At 45.5% G+C, this 15,966-nt stretch overlaps 1 protein-coding gene across 3 annotated transcripts in view; it reads left to right on the top strand.

Moving 5' to 3' along the window:
- The first annotated feature begins 2,815 nt into the window (after positions 1 to 2,815).
- Psmf1 (proteasome inhibitor subunit 1) overlaps positions 2,816 to 15,966 on the top strand; it is a 32,070-nt gene continuing 18,919 nt past the window's right edge. The window contains exons 1-4 of one of the 3 annotated variants that reach the window (XM_059261605.1): positions 2,816 to 3,004; positions 5,619 to 5,762; positions 12,164 to 12,316; positions 13,601 to 13,683. In XM_059261605.1, coding sequence (XP_059117588.1) covers positions 5,634 to 5,762; positions 12,164 to 12,316; positions 13,601 to 13,683 — 365 coding nt within the window. In that variant the 5' untranslated portion in view covers positions 2,816 to 3,004; positions 5,619 to 5,633. Of the gene's footprint in view, positions 3,005 to 5,618; positions 5,763 to 12,163; positions 12,317 to 13,600; positions 13,684 to 15,966 lie in introns of those variants that run through there. The other 2 variants (XM_059261604.1, XM_059261606.1) reach the window with 2 other exon arrangements.

Here is a 15,966-nt window from a genome sequence, read left to right as displayed (position 1 = left end):
CTATCAGTAAAGAAATGGATATATTGGGCTATAATCATACAACCATGTTATTAATCAGAAATAAAAACAGAGATGAGATTAACACCTCTGCTGTGGATGATTGATTGATAAATAAAACACTGATTGGCCAGTATCCAGGCAGGAAGTACAGGCGGGACTAGCAGAGAGGAGAATTGAGAGAACAGTAAGGCAGAGAGGAGGAGACGCCAGCCTGCTGTCCAGGGAGCATCATGTAAAGGCAGCAGGTAAAGCCATGGAACACGTGGCGACATATAGATTAACAGAAATGGGCTGAGTATAAGAGTAAGAGCTAAACAGTGTTAGGCCTGAGCTAATGACTGAGCAGTTTAAATAATATAAGCATCTGTATGTTTATTTTATAAATGGGCTATGGGACTGCCAGGGCTTGGCAGGATCTGGAGAGAAAAACTCTAGCTACACACCTCCATCAGCGTGGGCAAATCTCAGACATGCCGATGAAGACAGACACAAAGGAATTATGTATTTCATGTCAGCCATAGAATGGGGACTTCAAGCAAGACATTGTCAAGCAGCAATAAGTATAGCCTGCTAACAGCCCCAGCTGTGGCTCCCCAGGGCTCACAGCACAGTCCCTCTCTTTCAGAAGCAGCCTGCTGAGCCTAACATCAGGAAAACTTAAAAACATTTGTAAAAAGATGCTATCAACAGGTGCTGGGGAGAAAGCTAGGTTGATAAAGTGCCTGCTGCACAAACATGGGGACCCGGGTTTGATCCTCAGCATCTGCATTAAAAAGTCGGCATGGTGGTGTATAGTTATAATCACAGCATGACGAAGACAGAGACAGGCAGATGCCTGGGAGTCACGGCCAATCAGCCTACTGAGTCAGCAAGCCCCAGCTCCCATTCGAAAGCCCTGCCTCAAAAAACAAGGTGGACAGCTCTTCAAGAATAACACTAGCAGCTATCCTCTGACGTCCAAAACACACGGGGAGGAGGGAGGAGGGAGGAGGGAGAGGGAGGGCGAGAGGAAGAGAGGGGGAGAGGGAGAGAGAGAAAGATACAAGATACTATCAGAGTAAAAAAGCAACCTATAGGGGAGGGAATATTTGTAAATCATACAGCTGATAAGGAAATAACACTCAAAACATACGGGGAAAAATCCTGAAAAGCAATTCAAAAACAAGCCAGGGCATTTCTCCAAATAAGAGCTACACCCAGAGGATGTTCAGCATCACAAAGCATGAGGGAAATGCAAATCAAAACTACAGTAAATGCCATAATGAAACCTAACACTGTGTGTGTGGTGATATATCATGTACCCGAATAAAATTGCCTGAAGATCAGAGACTAGTACAAGCCACTAGATTAAATATAGATGCCAGGCAGCGCTGGCACACATCTTTAGTGCTAGCACTCTGGAGGCAGAGATCCATCTGGATCTCTGTGAGTTCAAAGCCACCCTGGACTACATGAGATTGACTCAGTCTAGGAGAGAAATAGAGCCAGGCAGTCATGGCACACACCTCTAATCCCAGCCCTTGAGATCTCATGCCTTTGCTTCAGAAGCACTCATGCCTTTAATCCCAGCACTAAGAAGGAAGTGAGATGGTGGGTGGAGAAAGGTATATAAGGTGTGAGGAGACAGGAACTAAAGTCTTCCGGCTAGAGGCTTTTTCAGGCTGAGGAGTCCTAGAGGTAAGATGTGGCAGTGGCTTGTTCCTTTGTCTCTCTGATCTTTCAGCATTTACCCCAATATCTGGCTCTGGGTGTTTTATTAAAAGACCAAATTAGATTTTTTTGTTACATGTGTATCTTAGGAAAAGAATATTCCCATTAGGGTGGCTCCTATCAAAAAATGTTGACCAGATGTGGTAAGAGTAAAACCTTTATGTTCCACATATGGGAATAAAAAGTAGTATAGACCCTTGGTAAACAGTAGGTGGAGATCCTCAAAAACTTAAAAATAGGGCACAGGGATGTAGCTTACTTGGTAGAACGCTTGTCTAGCATGCAGCAAGCCCTGAACTCCAGCATCACATAAACTGGGTGTGGTGGCACACACCTGTAATTCCAGCACTCAGGATGTGAAGGCAGGGGGATCAGAAGTTCAAGGTCATCTATAATGAGCTTAAGGCCAGCCTGGGATACATGAAACCCTGTCTCAAAGTAATTAAAAATGGAACTGTTATATGATTAAGCAATTCCAATTTTAGGTCAAAACCCCTAAAGGATTGAAAGCAGAGTTTTGAAGTCATATGTGTACGCTCATGTCATAGCTGTATTGTCCACAAGAGTCAAATTCATAGAGATAGGAAGTAGAACAGCGGCTGCCACCCACTGAAGGAAGGGGATGTGGGAAATTATTGTTTAATGAGCACAGGGTTTCAGAATGGCAAAATGAAATGCCTGGAGCTGAAGGGTGGTGATGCTTACACAATAGGAATGCCTTTAGTGTCACTAAATTGTGTGATTACAAATGATTAAGATGGCAAATAAACTCTGTTCTGTGTGTTTGGCCACAATAAAAATCTTTGAAAGACTAATAGTATTATATTAAAATTATATTTCAAAAGAAAGTTGTCTGCTCTTAGCATCAGCTCTGTTGATTCCCAGTGCAAAGGGGATGGGAAGTCTTAGCTTCTACTCAGCCATTTGGTGGATGTAAAAGACAACATCTATTATATAGATCCCTCTGGAGATGGTGAGTGGCTGAGCTGAAGCAGAAGCTGGAGGATGCTGGTTAGACTCCTCATTACTCCCATTGCCTGCCCTGTATCACATCTCTTAACAGTTTCCAAGGGAGCACAGAGCTTGGAATGTGCACATTGCTATCACTTGGCAACCAGGAACTGGTGGCTACAGCCACCAACCAGTCCTTCCTAACATCCTCTGCCCTTATCTGGCATGGGCCCTTTTCCACCCAGATAGACAGGGCCTACCCGGTGGGCAGGCATCTCCCACCTGCTCCCTGTCTCAGCTTCTCCTGGGTCTCGCAGGCAGACTGGGAACCTTGGTGATGTAGGTATGTCCACAGAAAGCTCTGGATGGACCAGGGAGGCATAGAGAACTTCTGGTACAGAGAATCTTCTCACTTGTTCCCATGGGTGGAAGAAGCTGGGGACAGGGTGAGTAGAACACAGCCATGCCCTTGCAGGCTGGTTCCGGGAAACAGATTAGCTCCATTCTTTCAATATGCTAATGCCTTTTCCAAATTGTCTGCTGAGACACAGACGTTCTAAGGGACAGATCACCATTAGCTGGGGATAGGAGTACAACAGCAGATGCCATGCCCTGATCATCTCAGCAAAGTCACCTGTAAGCACCCAAGCCACTTCCTCTGAATTCTGTAACTCTCTACCTGAGGGTTTTTCATAATTCTAGAAGTAGCTCTTATCTGAGTGAAACACTCACAGTTCCCCAGTCTTGAGGTGGGACATCATCTCTAAGATCATTCACACCTTCCCCTCACTGTTCCCCAGCAAGTGTGAGCCCCAGCTGCCCACAGAGCCTTGCTCAAGCACCTCCATTAGCCCACCCCTTCTGCTAGGTACTAGGATCAGCTCCCAAATAAGCCACTCAGAACTTTTTCCCCAACAGGATCTCCTGTGTAGCACAGGATGGCCTTGAACTCACCATGTATCTGAGATTTGCCTTGAGCTCTTTATACTCTGCCTTTCTCCCAAGTACAGATTACAGACACATGCCACCATACCTTCAGCACTGGCTTTGGGAGAAGCCATGGTAAGACAGCCGGTGGTGTATAAAAGAAAGGGGAGGTGTGTGTGCTGCAAGCCACAATAATGATATGCAAAGTGGTGTGGAATGAAAGGGTAGGGGTGAGAGAGCTGACTGCTCATAAAGTAAGAGGCTGCATTGCAAAACAAACAAACCAAAACAATAATAGGGAAAGAAAACACTTAAAAGCATTAATAAAGTTGACCAAAAGTCTAGCCTGCCTTTTATCATTGTCATAAACCAGAAATTCTAACCTATTTCAATGATAAAATTCTCCCTCCTTACTGTACTGGTGCTGATAGCTTTCTCTGCTGCACGCCTGTCCCCTTGGCATGCCACCGACTCCTAGAGCACAGTGTAGAGAGTAGAGATGAGCAAGAGACAGTGTTAATTCTCCAGTCACACAGGGGTAGCTACATTTCACACGCACGTGCCTTTGCACATCCTGTTCCCTTTCACAGGAACATTTTTTCCTTATTCTCTCATGAGAGTTCTGTGCAGTTGCCCATCTCCTTCTCCAAGAAACCCTTCCAGACCCTCACTTGAGTCACATGATTCCTGTGGGCTTGTGCAGGCCTCTGAGCACTTCCAAAATGGCAGATTTCACACTCGATTGATTTTGTGTGTTTTTTTTTTTAAAACAACTAGACAGCTCCATCAGGACAAGACCTATGGCTTGTTCACTAGGCATGAAGCTGAGGGAAGTCCAGGCTATTATAGTCAGGAGAACAGGGGAGTGAAAAGACACTCGGAGGTGACATTAGAAAGGTGTAGGGCCTGTGGAGTAAGAGGGTGACAGAACCTAGAGTGGACTTCTCTTCTCCTTTGTGGTGGGAGCTTTAGGTGGTTTGGACCTAGAGAACATGTTCTTCCTTGTGTTTTAACAGAGTCTCTCTGGTTGCAGGGTAAAAACAGTGTAGCAGAAAAGGCTGATGCCAGGCACCCAAGTGAAAAATGACAATGGCTTGGGCCATGGTACCAGAATGGGAAAATTCTTATTTGACTACAAAGAACTAATGGACTTCAAGAAACTTGGAGAAATAATAGGTGGTAAAAATCTTGATGGAGATAGGTGAACAAGTGACTGACATTTGGCCATTCACTCACGGGCTCCAACAACTCTCTGATCTGTTCTGTCACTGGCAAAGTGAGGATGGGTAATAGAATAGACCCCATGAATTTGTTGCGAGAGGGTGTAAAGGTTTTGGCATAGGATTCAGCATGCAATCTACATGGACAAATGCTATCCTAGAAGCCAAGTTACCAGCTTTCCAGAGTATCTCTACCACTTACTGGCTGACTGTGACACAGTTTCCAAATCTAGAAAGTGGTATAGTACTGTCACTAATACAAACTAGATGAGATATAATCTAGATGTATGAAAATTTTTAAGAAAGACGTAATCTAGAGAGTTCAGTAAATGCATCCAAGTTTAGCATGTAGAAAAAAGGTGCTATCAGGCAAGCACTACAGGCATGCTAATAAATTACTATGAAAACATCTAAGCCAGCCTGCTTAAGTTCTTCCCCAGCCTAGTACAAACTCCACTTTGCCGATGAGAAGTCTATTGTAGTTGGCAGCGAGGTGGCCTCTTCCCAGGGATGAACTGCCTGACGCTCAGCGGTTGGCCGGCTGAAGGCGGAAGTAGAATCTGGCTTTGAGAAGCTGCGTCCTCGCCTTCGTGCTCCCTAGCGGAACCTTCCAGCACAGTGCGGGCGGTTCCAGCCCGGAGCGCCTACAAAGCTAGGAGCTATTTCCGGCACAGGTTTCTGTGTTTCTGCGCAGGTGCGGACGGAGCTAAAGGCGAAAGGAGCGCAATAGGTGTCGCCTCTGCTCGCAGTCCCGCTCCTCCTAGGCGGAGCGGCTTGCTGCGCTGCCAGCTTTTTCTTCCTTCCCCACAGAAGCCGCGAGCGTCCATGGCGGGCTTGGAGGTTCTCTTCACGTCGGCGGCGCCGGCCATCAGCTGCCCACAGGACGCGCTCGTCTGCTTCCTGCACTGGGAAGTGGTGACAAACGGCTACTATGGCTTGGGCACCGGCGACCAGGTACGCTGCGGAGCCGGCCTGGGTGGAGGGGAGTCCGAAACCAGAGGCCCCGAGGCCTCGCCTGACTCTGCCAAGCTAGGGCCCCAGGCTTCTGACGCCGCACTTTTTGCGCGCCTGGCGCTGGTGTCAACAGCTGGCACAGCGTGTGTGTAAACCCGAGAACGGAAAGGCGTCCCAGCACAGCCCCGCGCTCAGGCCGTGTTGTGTGGATCTGACGCCGAGACAGACTAACTAGTAGCTTCCTCAGAGTCCTCATCCACCCGATTTCCCTAAAGCATCTTCATCACACAGTCGTGGCGTGGAATACTCAGTGCTACACACCCAACTCAAGTCAAACCCCAGACGTCTGGTCCCAAGCACTGGTGTGGCTGTGAACTTTGACCTACTCAGCCATATTCTAGGACCCCTTCTTCACCACTCAACACAATGGACCAGCCTCAGCCCACTCACTACTCATCTATAGCCCAGGCTTCTAGAAACAGCACCTAGGTTCTGCACCTACCCAGTACCCACACACATACACCTTGGTTGTGAGCGTTCTTCCCTTAGCTGTTTCCATCAGAATTCCCATCTACTCTCCCATCTCCAGGTTCTGCCTCTTTAACTGATGGGGCTTTGGTGATATCCCCATCGAGGCCCGATATGGGACCAGTATACATCACTGATTCTCTGTCCTAGCCTTCTCCTTTTTTCTGCCCCTTCCTCATGACCCTCAAATCTACCTGTATGGCAGGTTTTTGGGTAAACTGGCCCTGGTCCCCTTACTGCCCCTTCATTTCTCACGTGCTCCATCAGAGAAAGTATCCTCCCAGCCACAATCCCACATATACATTCTTGGGGACTCAGGGACTCCAGGCTTGGCCCTCTATGTTACTGTCTTGGCACTCAAAATTCAGACCAGTTCTAGAAAGGCGGTCCCCTCACCCCCGGATCTTACAGAGGGATTTTAATCTTCCTCTCATTTCTCACTGCATCAGTTCCCAAACCCCTACGTATTTTCAGCTTCTTAGATAAACTTTAGAGACTCAGTGCATTTTCTCTCCAACACCGCTTTAAAGTCTCCTCCTTCAACACACTTTGAACAGCCTGAGCACTTGAGCAAGCATGGCCCTGCTGGTGTTCTATTCCTGTCTGTCCTATAAAAGTAAGAACTCAGACCACGCTACCCCTTTCACACTTTATCCTCATCAGAAGGAAGCAATACACAAACATTTTTATTGGTTTCTTTCCTCTCCCTGTTCCCTCCCAAACCTCAAATAGCTTCTCAGGACTAGAAGATGCAGGATCCAAACATCTTCCGAAAGGACAAGGAGCCTGGGGGGTGGGGGTTTGGAAAGCATTGCCTGCTGAGCCTCTGTCTACCTCAGTACTAAATCCTGCGTGCCCTTAGAGGTGGCATAGTGTTTGGGTTTCAGACTAGCATGCTGAGTTTCTTTCTTGCTGCCCCCTCTCCTAAAGTCCTTTCAGGGCTCAGGTTGCACTGGTCCACTCACTGCAGATGGATGGGTGTATTCTCACTCAGAGTAGAAGCCAAAAGAATTTGAGAGGCATCTTTCCTGTTGATTTATCTAGTAGAGAATTTTATTTTCCAGCCTGGGGCCAGCAAACCAGTAATGCTTGCCAGACTCCGAGGGTAATTGTTTTGTCTCTCTTGCCACCTCCTGCCTCTAGAGGGGGTGGCGGGGTGGGGAATAGGGAAACAGTACTGTTCTTGACTGTGTCATAAGACTCAGCAGTTAAATAGAAAGCTGTTTGTCTGCTTCCTCTTTGTTTTCATCTCTAGCACTGTAGAGCTGTGCATATAATATTTGATTTGAAGACCAACAGATCCCTTAACTTGAACAGCAATCTGACATTGGTTTGGTCTCCTTATTGAGGTCAGGGCTACTCTCTGTAAGCGCTCTGTAGCTGTGTGAGGTGACTTAGTGGCAGGGGCATGAGATGGCCATAGACATGGAATTTGGCTTTCTGTTGTAGGAGTCTGAAGATTATGAAGAAAGAGAAAATGGCCTGTTTGTGTGTGTGTGGTTTTATTTGGTTGGTTGGTTGGTTGGTTGGTTGCATTCTAGCCCATTGGCACTGGGGTGAGCTCAGTGGCCATTAAAGGAGGTTTCTAGCCTCAGAATTTCGCCTAAGATGGCAGTTACCCTTACCTTCTTAGGACTCCAGCCTGCCCTGCACTGCCCTTTAATAGGTCTCTTCTCCTCTTGGGCCTTAGAGTTTCCATCTGTGGGAGTTAAATTATACAAACATGCCTTGGTCACTTGCCAACCATGGCCTTCTGGGACACTTGATATTTTATATCAGAGTGCAGAGGGTGGCCACATGATGTGCTGGGTGTGCCACTTCTGTTTTCTGGGCAACACCAGTCTTACCATGGTGAGGCATCAGCTTTACCTGACCCCAGCGATTCTCTCTTGCTCTGGAACGAAGGTGTTGAGGTGGGGAACAGAACAGTTATCTGTATACCAAGAGAGCGTGCTGGTGGGTCAAATGCTGGACATGGAAGAGGCAGAAGAAAGCTAAAGGTCTTGACAGAAGATAGATAAGGTGTATGGCCCCAGTTTCCAAAGTAACCCTTAAAATCCACAACACTGTAGGAAGTCACCGGTGTAGGCAAGGGAGTAGTTTCACTTTCGTTTTCCTGTCACTCTTGTCACTCGGCTTGAGGCCTGCAGTTTGATTGTCACCTAGCCAAGTTTGATTAGGACTCCTCCGCCAGTGGATTTCCAAGCACCAGGGGTGGCCTTTCCCTGTACCTGCGTGTACAGTCCTTCATGTCTGGACACTGTCCTTGTCAGTGTTCTCCATCTCTAGCCTCATTCCCTCCCCCACGTTCTCATGAACACAGCTTCTAGTCAGCTTGCTCTGTGTTGACAGTGTAAATGTGTGCTTTCTAAAGTTTTTTTCATAAATGATACTGGACTATAAACCATTTTCCAGTCCCCACCACTCTCCCTGTAAATCCCCACTTCGGATGTCCCTCAACCAACCCCCCCCCCCCTTATCACCTGCAGAGTCCAGTTGTGCTTCCTGCTGGGGTACTGCTCATTTTGTTACTTGATCTTATGTAGGTAACTATATCTGCCGTGAGTTCAAGAGCACAGTGGCCATGATGTGTCCCGGAGGACAGTGTTTCATGGAATTCCTCCTCGTCCTCTGCCTCTCACATTGTTTTCCCAACACACATACACACATATAAAGTTTGCTCTAGAATGCTGTAATTAGATCTAGAGTGTTCTTTCTAATTGCCGTGTTGTTTACCGCTGTCAGAGTAGTTTGCATTTTCCCTCTGCTCTGGCTGCTCAAGCCCAGGCTAAGATGAAGCCCCCTATTGCTTATCAAGTCTTCCATATGTCTGCACAGTTTCTAGGAGGACATTTGAGTCTTGGCTCCTAGGCTAACCTGAGCTGGATGGTATCAGAGGCCTGTGTAAGTTTAAATTTCCACAAGTAGTGCTGAAAGTCACTCTATAGCGCAGTCAAACTCACAGTCGTGGGCTGAGGACGTGTGTGACCTAGATCTCATTATTTCAGCTGTGCTTCTCTGATAGTAAATTTAATAAAAGAAACTTTTATACTGTTTGCTGCTCTTTTTATTGTTTTCCCAGCACCCCCTTATGTGCTGGTTATTTGTGGTTCCTTTTAGCTGCAGTATCTGCGGCTGCTCAGAAGCTTTAAGTTATGGCTGTCTCACAGTGGCACTGTGTTTCTTACAGGGGTCCAGCTGAAGAACTTTGCTTCCCCACCGGAAATCACTGTTTGTTTTAACTGTAACTCAAGAACTAGTCTCATACTTTAATGTATGAAAGGGAATGTCCTGGTTGGTTGGGTGTTTTGTTTTGTTTTGTCAACTTAACACAAGCTAGAGTTATATGGGAAAAGGAATCTAAATTTTGGAAATGCCTCCGTAAAATAACTAAGTCTGTAGACAGGCCATTTTCTTGACTAATGGTTGATATAGGAGAGAGGGTCCAGCTCACCGTTTAGGTGGTTCCGAGGTGTATAAAAAAGTAACCTGAGCAAGCCAGTAGGCAGTGTTCCTCCATAGCTTCTGCTTCAGTTCCTGCACCCAGGGTTCTGCCTTGAGTTCCCACCCTGACTTCCTTCTATGATAGACAGTGATGTAGAAAAATAAATAAGATAATAAAGTAAGTAACCACCCCCCCAAGTGGCTTTTGGTCATGGTGATTTATTATAGCAGTAAATGTTATAACTAAGACCAGGAAATCTTAGAATTATTAAGTAGGAGACTATTACAATGAATACACAGAAAGATACATTTTACAACCCACCAGATTGGCAAAAACAAACAAGTAGTAATAGCAGTGCTGCAAGCTGTGTGTAGCACCAGGAGCTCGCTTGTTTCAAGTTGACTGCTGTAGGTGGAGGTTTCTATTCTGTCAACAACTCCCAAGCAGCTGCTTCCCAAATTACCACACAGAAGCTTATATTAATTATAACTGCTCAGCCATTAGCTCAGGCTTATTACTGAGTAGCTCTTACACTTAAATTAACCCATAATTCTCATCTGTATTTAGCCACATGGTTTGGTACCTTTTCTGAGTTTGGCATGTTCATCTTGCTTTCTCTGTGGCTGATTGGTGACTCCTGACTCTACCCTTCCTCTTCCTGGCATTCTTAAGTTTGGTTGCCCCACCTTATACTTCATGCCTGGCTACTGGCCACTCAGTGTTTTATTAAACCAATTCGAGTGACATATCTTTACAATGTGCAAGAGCATTATCCCACAGCAGAGTGCTATTAGTGTGCAGTTTGCTTTTACCTTATAGAAGTTCATCCTCTGGGCATACCACATGTGTGCCAAATGTGTACAACAGTGTGTTCATCGCAGCATTGTTTATAACGGAAAAAGAAATCAATTAGAAGCACTTCTAATGTCCATCAGCCAGTGAATTTGTAAATCACAGCATATTCATTTAATGGAATACTGTACAGTTGTGTATGTAGATCAGCTACAAAATACATCTACATGGATCACCTTCTCAAAACAACGTTGAATAAAATGGGCAAGTGTTGGGTCAAGAAGATGGTTCAGTCAGCAAAGTGTCTGCCTTGTAAGCACCAGTTCCTGAGTTCTCATACCTAGGACCCATCTAAAAGCCAGGCACAGAACTTAGTAGAGGAAGAGGCACACCCTTGGAACTCAGTGGCCAGCCTTACTGAATCATTGTGTTCCAGGTCCAGTGAGAGACTGTGTCTCAGAAAATAAGGTGGAAAGCCATTGAATTCAAAAAGCATTTGAACACACACACACACACACAACTTAGTTTATTTAATGTGTGTGAGTGTTTTGTCTGCATGTATGCTTGTACACCTTGTGCATGTCTGGGACCCACTAAGGCCAAAAGAAGGTGCTGGATCCATTGGGCCTGGAGTTAGAGGTGGTTGAAAGCACCTGTAACTCCATGTGGGTGCTGGGAGTCAAACTGGCTCTTCTAGAAGAGCAGCCAGGCCGAACTACATCTCCAGCCCCTGAAGCAGTATATTTTTATAGCTGCACATATAGTGATGCAGTGTGAAGGTAAAGTAATAATAATAATAATAATAATAATAATAATAATAATAATAATAAAATGGTGCACGCCTTTAATCCCAGCACTCAAGAGGCAGAGCCAGGTGGATCTCTGTGAGTTCGAGGCCAGCCTGGTCTACAGAGTGAGATCCAGGACAGGCACCAAAAAAACTGCACAGAGAAACCCTGTTTCAAAAAAAAACCCACAGTATTGGGTGCTCTTGAGGACAGAGACATTCCTTGGGGTACGCAGCTTTAGTGATAATTTTTAGTGGCTGATAACACTGAATTTCCTATGCTAGTGGTGACTACATAGGTGTCTGTTTTATAACTTCTAAATCTTGTTTGTGTGCTACATTTGGGGTGTATGTTCATGCTTTTTATCAGACCACTACAGTTGGTTGGGGAATCTCTGTTAGGATCTTGCTTTTAGGCATTTTATGATCCTATTACAGATAGCCCAAGGTCTGAAGTGTGGGGTATACTGCTTTGAATTTCACACTGGTCTTATTCTTATCAGGATGACAGATGATTATTAAGCCAAGGCTGTAGTTATTTTGATTTTAATTATTGGTCGTTCTGGGAATTAGCACATGGTCCTCATAAATGCTAGGCAAGCCCTCTGCTACTTAGCTATATTCCTAGCTCAAGGCTATTGATTCCTGACAGGCGCCTCCTGTGCTGTGTTTTCAAGGCAATTGGATAGCTGAGTGAGAGTACTGGTTCCCAGATCTCTAACCTGTTGTGTATCCCTGAACACATATTTATGATGTGAGGGATGGGATTAGGTTAGGGTAATATGGTCCCTTATAGTTCTGTGTTCTGAGGCCAGGGTCTTTCTCTTCTCAACCCTGGTGTCTTCTCAGCCAGGTCCCAGTGATAAGAAGTCAGAACTACTGCCAGCTACGTGGAACAGCAATAAAGAACTGTATGTCCTCCGGTATGAGTCTAAGGATGGGGCCAAAAAACTCCTTCTGAAAGCTGTCTCTGTGGAGAATGGCATGATCATCAATGTGCTGGTGAGTCTGAGCCCAGGGTCTGCTGATGGTGTGGGATTCAGATGACTGTCTAGAAACCCATTTCAACAGAGGATTCAGAAACGTCCCCAAAGCCTATATCTAGTAATTCCACTTTGGGCATTTTCTCCTGAGGTAAGAAACCAGAGTAGATGTAGAAAAGCTTTATACATAAAGTTGTTTATTGCCTGTATTATACAGAAAAGGGATTTCCTGTCCACAGCAATACTCACCCAGTGACAACACAGGAGATAAAGGCTATTATAGTCCCAGCAGCTCTTTTAGTTTCTTAAGTAAGAGGTTTTACTGACTTGGGCCCTTTACATTTCATGTTTATTGCTCTGGAGACTGTCATCTCACCATACACATACATACCCTACATACCCTCCACTGTTCCATCATTCCTTTAGTGCTTCTCTCTCTCTCTCCCTTCCTCTCTGTCTGTCTGTCTCTGTGCCTCTGTGTGTGTGTGTGTGTGTGTGTGTGTGTGTGTGTGTGTGTGTGTTCATGTTCATCTATTCAAAAAGTTCAGTCCTGACTATCCACCCCTACCTGCCAGACAAGTCTTAAGTGCTAGCTCTCAAGCCTGTTTATTTTCCATTTGGTACACATAACATCTTGCATTTATGTTCTTATTTGTGCTCTGCTTTTAATGCTGGTATTTTGCCCCTGAACTGTGAGCACCTTGAGGTAGAGGACTTTCTTTCTGTTCCATTTTGTGTTGGTGGTTTGTATGTGCTCATGGAAGTATCTGGCTGTATTTTTCATACTGGGGCTTTTTCCACTCAATATGTTTCGGAGGTCTTTACATAACACAGATAGATAGACACCGTTCTCTTTCATTACTGTATATTACTCCACTGTCCTTTGCCTTACTGATGAACATTCAGTTCTTATCTAAGAACTGGCTTCTTAGTTGCAAACAATTAATTCCTTCAGGTTAATTTAAGTGGATTAAAAGAACTGAGATAGCTCATTGAAGTAGGTTCCAGGCTAGGCTTCCAAAAACAGTACTGCAACCTCTAGAAACCACTGTTGCTTGCCCCCTTCCAGGCTTGGGTACTGATTAGTACTGTCAGTGTGGAGTGCCCATGCTGTGACTTCTGTAGCCCGGTTGTTCCCCTCATGAGCAAGATGCCTGCCCTTAGCTGGGGCTGCTTTTGTATGTTTCTCCATGTTATGGTTATGTATTCATCGGGTACCTCAATTCCTTGCCCACCTTCCCCTGTATACCCGTAGACTGAGAACTATACCCCCGTCTCTCATTTTCTGTTTTCACTTTTCTAGGAACATGGCACACAGCAGGTGGCAGACTTGACTCTGAACTTAGATGATTATATTGATGCAGAAGACCTGAGTGATTTCCACAGGTACTTCTAAAGGATGTCTTTTCCATGAGAAAAGGCAGAGAGACTCAGTAGCGAGAAATGAGGAATGGTATGGAAGTGCCCAGAGAACAAGTATGGTTGTCTAAAGAGCTCGCGTCCTAGGCATGGTCAGTTCTCTGTTCTCTTCTTGTTTGTTTGAAGACAAGGCTGCATAGAAAATGTCCCATGAAGTAAAATGATGCATTCAAGAGTCCACAGATGCTGCAGTGGCTCCACACTTGGGTCTAGACTAACTGCTTCAATCAAGAATAGGTCCTCAGGGGGCCAGCAAGTGCCTCCTTGGGTAGCAGTGACACTTTTCTGGTAGAGGTGCTCGTGCACAGGCATGACAGCCTGAGTTCTGACCCTGAATCCCACAGGTGGCAGGAGAGATCCATGAGAGAGTTGTTCTCTGATCTCCACACATGTGCTGTGGTGCGCGCGCACACACACACGCACACACGCACACTACACACACAAATACATTCTAAAAAAGAATAGGTTCCTTAGAGAAAGTATGGTTAATCAAATCTTCACTCCACTCCCAGCTTTTGTTCCCAGATAAACATTTTAGAGCCCAAAGTTAGTTCCCAGCTGCCCAGTGTTCCCATCATCCTCTGGTGCCAGAGTTTATCTGTTACAAGCACTAGACCGACATGGGCACAGCACCTCTACGTTGGGGTTCACTGTTAGTGTTGTATGTTATGTGAGTGTGGGCACACTCAGGGTTTTAGTGTTAGATGGCACTGTTTCACGCTGTAAGCATCCTTTGTGTTCTGCCTGTTCATTCCCCCTCCCACACTGTCCCTGAGAAACACCGATCCTGTTACTGTCTCCAGAGTGTCACCTCTTCCGTGAGGTTGTGGTTGGAAAAGGAGTCCACACACGGTGTTTTCTGATGCGGCTGGACTGCTCTGCGTGCCTGCTGCCCTGACTGAGGGAGTCCGCGCTGAGGTTGTGGTTGGAAAAGGAGTCCACACAGGATGTTTTCTGATGCGGCTGGACTGCTCTGCGTGCCTGCTGCAGTGACTGAGGGAGTCCGCGCTGAGGTTGTGGTTGGAAAAGGAGTCCACACAGGGTGTTTTCTGATGCGGCTGGACTGCTCTGCATGCCTGCTGCCCTGACTGAGGGAGTCCGCACTGCCACACCCTGGTCAGCGTTCAGCAGTGCAGCAGTGTGTCTCACTGTTCCAAGTGCAGCTCTTTGGGGACAGCATATGGATCGTCTTTCTTAGGCTGATTTCTCTCTGCAGTTCTTCTTTAATGAGGCTGTTCAGGTCAATTTTGCTCAGTTTCAACTTAAGTGGTTCATTCTCTTACTGAGTTTTAAGAGTTCGTTGTATAATTTAGGTGACAGTCCTTTATCTGGTAAATGCTCTCCACATATTTTCTCCCAGCTTATAGTTTCTCATTCTACTGACATCCTAAACTTTTAAAGTTTGTAACCTACAGAAGAGAGACAGTTTGCAAAAACACACAGTGGATTAACCAGTTTTTAATATTTTGCTGTTTTTGCTCAATAAGAAATTATGGTATTTTTTATTCTTGAACTATCTGAGGATTATTTATAGGCTTTATGTAGTTTCATCCCTAAATACTGTAGCATAGAACAACAGTGTGTGTGTGTGCACATGTGTGATGTATGTTCATGTGAGCATGCATGTGTGCATGTTCTTTTTTGTTTGTTTGTTTGTTTGTTTGTTTGTTTGTTTTTGAGACAGGGTTTCTCTGTGTAGCTTTGGAGCCTGTCCTGGAACTCACTCTGTAGCCCAGGCTGGCCTCGAACTCACAGAGATCTGCCTGTCTCTGCTTCCCGAGTGCTGGGATTAAAGGCGTGCACCACCACCACCTGGCATGCATGTTCTACAGTATGTGTTTGCAAGTCAGAGGACAGCCTCAAGTTTAAGTCCTCACTTATGACAGGGTCTCTGTTGTTCTGCAGCTAGTGGCCCACAAGCTTCAAGGGTGGTTTTGCCTTTGCTTCCTATTTTGCCACAGGATCACTAGGATTGCAGGTGTATGCTACTGTATCTGGCGTTATATGGGTTCTGGACATTTGAATTTGGATCCTCACACTTGAGTGGCAAGTACTTTACCCTTCCCTCAAGATCCCCACTCAAGCCATCTCTTTAGACTAGCAATCTTATAAGGATGTCATCTTCCTTAACTTTAAAACAATTATCACACTTAAGAATGTAGCATTGTTATAATGTTTAATAAGAAGTTCACATTCTGATTTCTGCACCTATCCCAACAATGTTCTTCAGAGCTGATCTTTTAGTTTTTT

The sequence above is a fragment of the Peromyscus eremicus genome, chromosome 4 (genome assembly GCF_949786415.1).
Source record: "Peromyscus eremicus chromosome 4, PerEre_H2_v1, whole genome shotgun sequence".
Classification (NCBI taxonomy): Eukaryota; Metazoa; Chordata; class Mammalia; order Rodentia; family Cricetidae; genus Peromyscus; species Peromyscus eremicus.
The sequence above is the reverse complement of the archived record's forward strand: the minus strand, read 5'-3'. Positions and strand labels throughout refer to the sequence as shown.